This window comes from Podarcis melisellensis (genome assembly GCF_964234715.1).
Source record: "Podarcis melisellensis genome assembly, chromosome: 1".
NCBI classification, from domain to species: Eukaryota; Metazoa; Chordata; class Lepidosauria; order Squamata; family Lacertidae; genus Podarcis; species Podarcis melisellensis.
Window position 1 is genome coordinate 130,678,709 of NC_138528.1, and position 10,998 is coordinate 130,689,706.

The window sequence follows — 10,998 nt, forward strand, 5'->3', positions numbered from 1 at the left end:
ATCATAGCAGCCAGGGGGCTGAAAGGCACTCCCCATGGGACTGGCTGCACTCAGTCATGAAGGAAGGCTTGGAACCACTCTAATATGGTGCCCTAGTTCCCATTTCCCAGAGGCAGACCAGGAGGAAGCCCTGGTTGATGGTATCAAATGTCTGTGAGAGATCAAGGAGCAGGAGCAAGGACTCCTGCTATGTCCTGCTCCCTGCAAAGGGTTAGGGCCTTGGCAACACTGGGTTGTGTCTTATTACTATTCACAGAGCCATGAAGAAGGACTCCTCCTCATCCTTCATATACAAGGCAGTCCCTGTTCATAGGTTCACTTTCTAAAAGGCAATACAGTGGTACCTCGGATTACATACCCTTCAGGTTACAGACTCCGCTAACCCAGAAATAGTACCTTGGGTTAAGAACTTTGCTTCAGGATGAGAACAGAAATCGTGCTCCGGCGGCATGGTGGCAGCAGGAGGCCCCATTAGCTAAAGTGGTACCTCAGGTGAAGAACAGTTTCAGGTTAAGAACGGACCTCCGGAATGAATTAAGTACTTAACCTGAGGTACCACTGTATTGAAAAGAGTTGGGGGGGGGGACAAACAGTCAGAAATGCTTACAAGCAGTATTGCTAACATCCTGTCTTATGTGGAATCTTATTCTGCGTAGCCAAGATTAAATGTCTGAGTCCTGCATCTCACCTGCAAAGCATGAATAGTATAAGCAAAGATACATCTGTGAGAACAAAACCCCTAAATTTAAGCCCACGTGCAATTCTTTGCTATCTCAGCTAACCTTTTACATCAATATACCCATTTGAGTAACTACAAAGAGTCGCAACCAAGAATCCCCAGTACAGTGGTACCTCGGGTTAAGTACTTAATTAGTTTAGCAAATGGGGCCTCCTCCTGCTGCCGCGCCGCCGGAGCACAATTTCTGTTCTCATCCTGAAGCAAAGTTCTTAACCTGAAGCACTATTTCTGGTTTAGTGGAGTGTGTAACCTGAAGCATATGTAACCTGAAGCGTATGTAACCCGAGGTACCACTTTACATATGCCAATATATGTATGCAGGTTCACCTCTGATTTTTCTGTACTCCAGTTCCTTAAGAGTTAGATGTCACACTATGGTTTGACCCAAATGTGCCTCTTTATACACATTTCAGATCTCAACACTCTTCCAAAGTGACTGCAGCTATAATCAGGTGGCCAGCTTAATTTTGCAACTGCTTCCATTATTAATGCTTTCTCGCTCCCTATCCTTCTGCCTTGTATGAAGCTTTCAACCCGTCTTTCTCAGCACATTGACAGCCAACCCTTTCATCTCCGTACTTTTCCATCTGCCACTCTCCATGTCCAAAGGACATTTGAAGGAGGAACCCTGGCAAGAGCATTGGGCTGCAGCAAAGGTAAGGATGATCTGAGTGAATGTTGCTGAAAGGCACATACAGACAATTAGATAAAAACACACACATGAGTGTTCCTTCAGATAACAGATATTTTAACCTGTGCTGGTGCAGTTAATAGTTACTAAAACATTTTAAAGAATCAACATACATAATTGTTTTTGCTTTGTGAAGAGTTTCCTGTGTTCAACATGGATATTATGGTTTGGGCCAACTGGGAAATATTTCGACTTTTAAGGACGCTTGCAGACATTTTTGCAACTACTGTCTCACTGAGTTTTATATAGCAAGAAACACATGCCTAAAGAATTTGCAGTTTTATTACATTCCTCCCCCTCCTGCCACTCTCAGGTGGGCTCTGTGGTCTTGGCAGTGACAGCGCTCATTTTCTAAAGTTGACCGCAGATATATTAAATTTATTTTGAAGCAGCAGTCAGTGCCAAAGTATCATGTCTAGCCATGTAAAAGGGTGGCATTACAATTTGCAATAGCATGGTTGTTGCTTTTATTGTTGTAAATAAGAGAGTGCACCAAAAGGGTATTCTACAGTTGAAAGGGTACATGGAGCAATTGCCTTTAAAGAATATATAAAACAAACATATACGTCACTTTTTCTAAAGAACTGGAGCAATGAGAGTTTGGAAAATCAGATTAATAGCCCTGCAGCTCAGACATTTAATCAGAAGTAAATCCCACTAGGGTCAATTGGACTTCCAGATACGTGTGCATGGAATTGTGGCCTTGATCTTTATGGTGTGAGGCAGCAGAAAATAAGAGTGAGAAGCATTTGTAAATTTCTTTAAAATCAGAAAACTTTGAAATGTGCTCTGCAGTTTTGCTTTCAGGTATTCCAGAATTCACTTACATTTAACCAGTACATTTCTAAACAAACAGGTTTCAAAGTAGCATAACAATAATTCTTCCAGAAAGTCTGGAAAATAGCCACCATGGCTGTCAATAGCAAGAAACATAATTGCATGGAACAGCAAGAATTAAATACCGTATTTTTTGCACCATAACACTCACTTTTTTCCTCCTAGAAAGTAAGGGGAAATGTCTGTGCATGTTATGAAGGAAATGCCTACGGGTGGCATGCCTACAGATTTTCCTCCTCTAAAAACTACGTGCGTGTTATGGTCGGGTGCGTGTTATAGAGCGAAAAATACGGTAACTTGTCGTTTTAGAAATAAGACCCCATCCACAGTGGGATTGTAAATAAGTTTAAACAATGGTATTAAACTCCATTTATGCTGCAACTTGGTTTAATTTTCAGTGATCTTTTATGGGGCTTGAAGGAGATGGTGTTGGGGCTAGCCCAAGGTCATCCAGGGAGCTCCATACATGACGCAGGGATTTGAACCCTGATCTCACTGTTCAAAATCCAAAACTCTACACATTATCCCCAACTGGCTTTCTCTCTTAAGGTGGATCATTCATCCTTTTAAGCTACATCATCACCATCACTCTTTATTACAACAGTTTAATTCCAAAATAAGCTTCTAAGCCATATAAAGACCAATTACACAAACCTTAAAATATAAATGTCTACAATAAAAAATATGCAATAAAATAATCCCATTAGAACAACATAGCAATTGAAACAGAAGACAGGTCACGAAATCAAGGAAATGCTTGCGTAAACGAGTGTGCCTTCAAAAGTTGGCAAAATGCAAGAACAGGTGAGGCCTCGTGAATTTACGCTGGGTGCATCGCACAACCGTGGTGCCAGCAGGGAAAAGGCTGCCTCTGTGTCGCCACAAGTGAATAATCACACAACCAGGCTGTTCTCAGATACGTATCTGCTTTATATAAGACCCATGGTCTTGGGATAAAGCACATTTTCAGTTTGATTGTTTTAAATAGTTTGGGGAGTGCTAGGATGTCTGCTTATGCAAGAGAACTTGAGTTCTCCTTCTCCTTCCTTTGTGCTGTACACCCTCCCCAAATCTACTCTCGAGCAGGGACTCCGTGTAGGGGAAGCCGGGGGGGGGGGCATCAAAATTCTGTGGCAGCCGCGTGCACTTTGTGCATGCACGCCACATGGTGTGCTTTCATGACTCTTGCACGCCACGTGGTGTGCGCACGTTTCGTGTGCAAGCATGAGTGATGTCAGTATGTTGCAAGGCGTCAGCCCCCTCAGCTGTGGGGGGAGGTCAGTGCTCTTGCTCCCAAGGGCTGGGGAAACACCCAGAACAGTTTTAGGGAATATGTGGGGGAAGGGAGGGAGAATGTTTCGCTGAGCAAGCAGAAATCCTTGCATTGGCAGAATGATCATTGGATCCCACTCTTTACAGACCCTCCAAGTGTCCCAATTTTCCAGGGACATCCTTGATTCAGAGAAGCTGCCCCAGTACTTTGATTCCAAAATGTCCCACTTTCCCTTAGGATGTCCCTGTTTTCATTGGAGAAATTTTGGAGGGTATGGATCCATCCCCCAAGCCATCTGAATGCAGTGTTGTATAGGAAAGGTTTTTTAAACGTTTAATGTTTTATTATGCTTTTATATATGTTGGAACCCGCCCAGAGTGGCTGGGGTAACCCAATAAGATGTGTGGGGTATAAATAGTAAAATTATTATTATGGGATATAACTTCCCTATTTCCCTATCAGAAAAATGTTGGAGGGTATGCCTTAACTTTTTTTATTTGAAAATTTGTTGAACAAATATGTACTCATTCAGTAAAATGTGAGGGTTCATAAATTTATGTGAATATAAGTGTGCTATTGATTAGGAAGGCCATTATTATTGTTATTATTGCCTAAAAGGCCAGAACAGGATATGCAAATCACTCTGAATGTTCATAGAAAATGTTGAGCTGAGTTAGGACATCACACTAAACTGTTATTTGCTGTTACATGCGTGGACACGGGTGGCACTGTGGTCTAAACCACTGAGCCTCTTGGGCTTAGAATCATAGAATCTTAGAGCTGGAAGGGACCCAAGGGTCATCTAGTCCAGCCCCCTGAAATGCAGGAATCTCAGCTAAAGCACCCACAACAGATGGCCATCCAAGGAAGGCTTCCTGATTGTAAGGTCAGCAGTTCAAGTCTGTGTGATGGGGTGAGCTCCCGCTGCCCTGTCCCAGCTTCTGCCACAACCTAGCCGTTCAAAAGCATACCAGTGCATGTAGATAAATAGGTATCGCTGTAGCGGGAAGGTAAACAGTGTTTCTGTGCACTCTGGTTTCTGTCACAGTGTTCTGTTGCACCAGAAGTGGTTTAGACCTGCTGGCCACATGACCCAGAAAGCTGCCTGTGGACAAACGCCGGCTTCTTTGGCCTGAGAGCGAGATGAGCGCTGCCACCCCATAGTCCCCTTTGACTGGGCTTAACCATCCAGGGGTCCTTTACCTTTACCTGCGTGAGCATCAGTTTCACACACTCCAGCACTTCCTCTTTTGCCTAAATCATCATTTGCCATTACTTCCAAACCAGGCGTTATTTGAAACAGAGATACCTGAGCCCCGGCCCCTTCAGATGTTGCTGAGTTGTCCTCTGCCCCACGCAGCCTGGTCAGGGATGATAGGAGTTGTACTTCAACAATATCTGAAGGGCCACAGGGTAGCCACCTCCAGTTTCAAATTTAGTCAAATATTTTTACTTTCTTTTTATCCTAGCATGAAAATTATGCATAGAATGAAGTGGCTTTATATCGTCCAACACTGTCAGAAAGTTCTGTGTTAGACTCAATGTTTCATCGCATGAGAATCTGAGAAAAGAGCTAGTAACTGGACTTAAAGAGTCAGGCAGGGTTGTGGCTGAAGCCCTAGCGGGTGTACAAACCAGAAAGCCAACCTTTTCTCACTTGTGTCATTCCTAAACAAAGTTTTAAAGGTTAATCATTCATTTGTGTTTCTATCATATCTCCACCCCCATCGTTCTGCCCAGACACTGAGGTCCAGCTCCGAGGGCCTTCTGGCGCTTCCCTCACTGTGAGAAGCCAAGTTACAGAAAACCAGGCAGAGGGCCTTCTCGGTAGTGGCACCCTGCTTGTGGAACGCCCTCCCACCAGATGTCAAAGAGAACAACAACTACCAGACTTTTAGAAGACATCTGAAGGCAGCCCTGTTTAGGGAAGCTTTTAATGTTTGATGTATTACAGTATTTTAATATTTTTTTGGAAGCCACCCAGAGTGGCTGGGGAAGCCCAGCCAGATGGGCAGGGTATTAATAATAATAATAATAATAATAATAATAATAATAATAATAATAATTATTATTATTATTATTAATTATTATTATCATATACCAAAAATTCTAGGTATTTTTCTAAAATGTGCTTTAAAAAAATTATTTCTAATGCCTCATCAAATGAAACGGATTTGTAAAAATGTTACATGGAAGAAAAAAAATACGAGGCATTACACTTACACTGTAAAACAAGAAAACCCTTAATAAAATATTTTTAAAAATAATAATAATATTTCTGTTGTACAACAGGAACTAAAGAACATACAGAACAAGACTGAAGATGTATTTTCATTACTTAATCTGCCTCTGAATTCCCCTCTCCTTTAGTGTCTCTGAAACCCATAACCCATGCCATAAAATCTGCTTCTGCACAGAAGGGGCAATGTTTGTGAACTGTTCAGGAGTCAATGTCAGCTCTGATCTCATTTTCCCTCCGGAGACAGAACACTTGGATCTGTCAAACAGTCAGTTGCATTCTGTTCCAAGCAAAGGTCTCAGATCCCTGTGGAAGTTACGGGTTCTCCTTCTGAGTGACAACTACATCAGGAGAGTTGAAGAGCGAGCATTCATCTCCCTGGAGAGACTCCATAAGCTTGATATTGGTAGAAATGAGATCTCCTTTCTTGGAAACAGCTTTTCATTGGGACTTGTTACTCTCTACGAACTCACTTTGGCCTACAATAGGCTGCAGGAGCTACAGTACAAGAACTTCAAGCACTTTGAAAATCTTCAGAAGCTCAATTTGCAAAATAATAATATATCATTGATAGAAACGGGTGCGTTTCGCAGTCTCACCTGCTTGAGGCAGCTTTGTCTTCAGAATAATCACCTTCATAACCTCAACAGTGGAGATTTTTCTATGCTGCAACACTTAGAAGTTTTGAACTTGGAGGGCAACAGAATCAAAACCATTGGCCCTGGAGTCTTTACTTCTTTAAGCAGCCTCACAATACTTAACCTGGTGCACAACCAAATTGAACATATTCGATTCAAGACATTATTATCTCTCCAGACCTCTGGAACTCACATCTTGCTCTCGGACAACCCATGGTTTTGTGACTGTGACCTTCAGAGGGTTTTTGCTAAACTGCACAGTGTCAGAAGGCTGATCCTAGATGACTATCACAATGTGACATGCATGGAGCCCCATATCCTGAGAAACCGCCCTCTGTCATCTGTGGACACCCAGCTGTGCATTGCAGAGACGGTGACGGTTCTTGTCATAACTTTCACAGTCTTTGTCACTGTGGTAGCTGCCATTGTCATGGCTGAAAGGAACAGAAAGAAGAGGACAGGCAAGCACTGGAGTGAGGACAGCAAAGTCTCCTATGATGCTCATAACTGAAGCAGCACATCTTGAGAGAACCTTTTCATCTACTTAGAGTTGTGAGATTTAGTAAATCCCTTCAGATTTTGCATTCTCTCTTTCCTTGCAAGAAGTTTTTAATTATTATTTCCAATGAATAGTTCACCATTACAAAGAGCAGAAAATGTAGGTATGTAGCTATGAATGTCTACTATAACAGAGAAAACTGCTGTAGCAATTCCAGGTCACTATATAAAAATGAAAGTGTGCTAATTATATTTGGTCCCATCCTGCTTCCTCCATTGGAAGAATGACCCTTGGGGTCCCTTCCATCTCTACAATTCTATGATTCTGGACTACTTTCCGTAACAGAAGGTGGGCCTAGAGAAACTAGGCGTGTTTAACTAGATGTGTTAAATCTCTTCCCTTAAAGAGACTTTTCATATTCCAGTGCCTGGCGTATGTTATTCTCATGGACGCTAGCACATTTTACATTACCTTTTGGTTACAGGAGAATTCTGCTTCATTTGCATTTTTAAGGAAAGATTGCAATACAGTCCAGATTCAGATTTCACACCTCCTTGAATTGTTCTTGGCATTAAAAATTACCAAAATGCATTAACATGTGTATTTTAAGATAAATACAGGTACATTCTTTTTAAAAATATATTTTATATATTTCCACAATACAGTAACAACACAATATAACATCATATGATGACTAAGTTGCCTCCAGAGCAACTTATTAATGTCCTAGATTTATTTAGGACATGTAATTTAGCTATATTTTATCCCACAAATATCTGGCAGAGTTAAACTGGAGTCTTGATTATCTGCATAGACGATAAAACAGAACCATTGTTTGTGAAACTTAACTTTTTTGTCCTCTTTGTGCTCAGTTGAGCAGTCATCTATTCCATGAGGGAAATTTGTCATGTTGAGAAACAGATCAGTAGAACCATTTGTGTGCTGAGGCTCTTCCAGTAGAAATTATATGTACACGCAGATTAAATACTTATTTAAAAGTTGTGCAGTTCTGATTTATATATATTTGAATACTAATTTTCATACAGTTTAAAATGAAACACTGTAGCTTAAAGTGGAAATGAGATTGGGTTGGGAGATGAGGGATTCGTGAGCACATTAGTATTGAAAGCGGTTAATAACTTGGGCCCCAAATATCTGAAAAACAGCCTCCTTCCCCACTGACCTTCTTGCATACTAAAGATCAGCAGATCAAGCATCTCTTTGTAGTTCTGCCGCCCTTGGAAGTGCAGAGAATGGGGGTCCTTTCTTTGTGGCAGCCCCTAAATTATGGGACTCCATCCCCCCAGAAATGCACCTAGCACCTGAGTTTTTGCCTCATGCTGAAGACAGACCTCTGCATCTTAGCCTTTGACAGCTAAGGCATTTTGTTTGGTGAGACCCAGTGTGGCGTAATGGTCATCAAGTGTTGGACCAGGACCTGGGAGCGCAAGGTTTGAATCCCCACTCAGCTGTGAAGCTCACTGGGGGGCCTTGGACCACTCAGCCTTCAACTCTTAGCCTAACCTACCTCACAGGGTTGTTGTAATGGTGAAATGGGGAGGAGCCGAGGAGAATCATGTGCCTCGAGATCCTTAGAAGATGAAGGTGGTATATAAATGTAATAAATAATAATAAAATCTCTTTGGCTGAATTTTTACTGCTCTCGTACATTTGGAATAATTTCACGTGTTTTTTAATCGCAATAGGCTTTTCTGTTATGACTGGATGCTGAACTTCTGTAGCCTGCTTGGTGATGGGTGGGTGAGGAATATTACAAATAAATAACAACAGGAAGCTAGTTCTGTACTTTTTTGGTTTAACAACAATCTGAATCAAAATGCCACTAATTAACCAGTTTCAGGGCACAATTCAAAAGTATCTCATCTCGATGTCCGTACAGGGAATCATTAACACAGTTGAGATGCAGGTGCAAGAACCGTTTTATCCCTTCAATAAATTGGTATCAAATTTCAGAGACTTTGTTTGTATTTCTTCCCTTGAGCTTTTACTTTCCTTATCTAAATCCAACTACCCAACCCTGTTGCACCAGCTTCGGATAGAGAGAATTTGTGAGATCTTTCCAGCGGCAGCAGATGCAAGTACAGGAATTTATGTAACGGTGTTTACTGTGCCAAGAAGGAGGACAATAAAGTGGCTTTACCAGGTCTTGACTGCTTTCTTTTCCTACAACCTTCATCTAATGGGAGTTGCCATTTATTCAGAAACAGGTCAGGGGTATGGAAAATTCCAGACCTTTTGTCCTTTTCTTCCTCCTACACATGTACTGTATAGAAATGATTTTCACCTATTCTCTACCTTCCATTGAAGCTGAACTTTCCTGCCAATAACATCTGAGTCACTATCCAGTGACACTGATTTGTGATTTTTACTTAGAAAATGAACCAAAGAGGCATGCTAGGTAGAGGACTGCCAAACCACCTATAACTTATAACCTATATCATCAATTCACTTTTATGATGGAAATTGGTATGAGGATATACTAATTATGTTTAATCCTCTAGAGACACATGTGAGTGGTTTAACAAAGTGGGGGGGGGGAGCTGGTTTTTAAAATGTGGGACTAACATACCTAGAGCCCCAATAGCAGGGTACGAAGTCCCATCATTTAGGCTGATTAAGGAAGCCTAGGAATATGCTATTAAATCTTATTTATTTTGTTCAGCTGCAAGAAGCAGCTGAACCCCATTTACCACTTTTTCAAAAAATAAAAAAGACCACACAGTGCAAAGTAAGTTTAAAATTCTTTACTTACAGTTTCCTAGGTCTCAAAAATGCATTTTCCTTTAAGCAACAGCAATAAATTAATGGAGGTAAAATATTCTTAGTAATACATCAAAGCAGCCTCTGGCATGTGCTGAACTAAAATATCTAAGTTGCCAATTGTTTTGCTTAGTCCTTGGTCTCTATCCTAGAAGACGGCCACCACTTTTCCCATTTTGGGTTACTGTGCATTTTGGAATGTTTCCTGGCTACCTTTACAAGGATTACTGTGAAATTGTTTTATAATTGGTTCATAAAAAGTTAGGTTTTATATTATAAATTTATGAGCTTCAAAGTCCTGAGGTTGAAAATCCTCTAGACATTTATTTCTACCCTGAATTAGCAATTTCTTTGTCGAGGAAGGAGAATTGCAAGCCGGGTCGAAGGATCTCTGGATCCCTGACTTCCTCGGCAGGCGCCTCTTCCTCCTCCTCCTCCTCCTCCTCCCCGGCAGGACACGGGGCTCCGGACGGAGCCGCCAGAGAGGAGCCCGGCTCCAGGGGACGCGGAGGCCCAGAGCGCGGCGCGGGGAAGAGCTGCGCCGCCGCGGAAGAGCCCGGCGCCCGGCTTGGGGGCCGAGGCGGAGCGGAGGGACGCGGCCGGCGCCCGAGGGCGAGGCAGGCCGGGCGGCGGAAGGACGGTGAGGCGGGGGCGCGGCGGCGCCCTGAGGTGCGGCTGGTCCCTCTGCGGGGCGGGGCTGCGCGCAAACTGCGCCCGGGACGAGGCCTCCCTTGTCAGCGGCGCCTTCCTTCCGGCGCCCCCGAAAGCGCAGGAGCAGGCCGAGAAGAGTCCCATCCCCAGACCCTCAGCTCCGCGGGGAAAGGCGGCCTGAGGCGCCGCGCCAGACCGGCCCGCTCCCCCGGCTCTGGGGGGGGATGTGGCCAGGAAAAGGGCCCCTGGGTTGGGGAGAAGGAGGCGCCAACCACGCTGCCTCACAGGGAGCCCCTGCCGGCAGCAAGCTCTCCAGAGGTTAGGGGGGGGGGGAAAGAGGTAAAGGCCCCCTGGACGCTTAAGGCCAGTCCGAGGCGACTCGGGCTTCCCGGCCGAGGGATCCGGCGTTTCCCATGTGGCCGGCAGGACGTCTGGCCTGGATCAGATACAAAACAGAAGAATAGAATTGCAGCAGCTGCCTTGGCTGTCCGTCGGGTCCACAAGGCACAGAGTCAGAGCATAACTGTAGATTTCTGCAAGATTGTTTTGTCTGTGCGCAGCAGTCAGGACAAAGAAGCTGTACCTAAAATCTTATTTGTACTATTTTCTTATGTAATCTTGACGCTTGGTGTGTTTTATATGTGCATAGA

General features: G+C 43.3%; 1 protein-coding gene across 2 annotated transcripts; it reads left to right on the plus strand.

Annotated features, from left to right (window-relative positions):
* The first annotated feature begins 1,041 nt into the window (after nt 1-1,041).
* LOC309362802 (uncharacterized protein) lies at nt 1,042-7,365 on the plus strand. 2 transcript variants are annotated; one of them, XM_081898671.1, is made up of 2 exons: nt 1,042-1,395; nt 5,833-7,365. In XM_081898671.1, exon 2 carries the CDS (start codon nt 5,966-5,968, stop codon nt 6,926-6,928), a length of 963 nt encoding a protein of 320 aa, XP_081754797.1. In that variant the 5' UTR covers nt 1,042-1,395; nt 5,833-5,965; the 3' UTR covers nt 6,929-7,365. The 2 variants fall into 2 exon arrangements, with proteins under 2 accessions (XP_081754797.1, XP_081754798.1); XM_081898672.1 differs by lacking the exon at nt 1,042-1,395 and adding an exon at nt 2,568-3,071.
* The last annotated feature ends 3,633 nt before the right edge of the window (nt 7,366-10,998 follow it).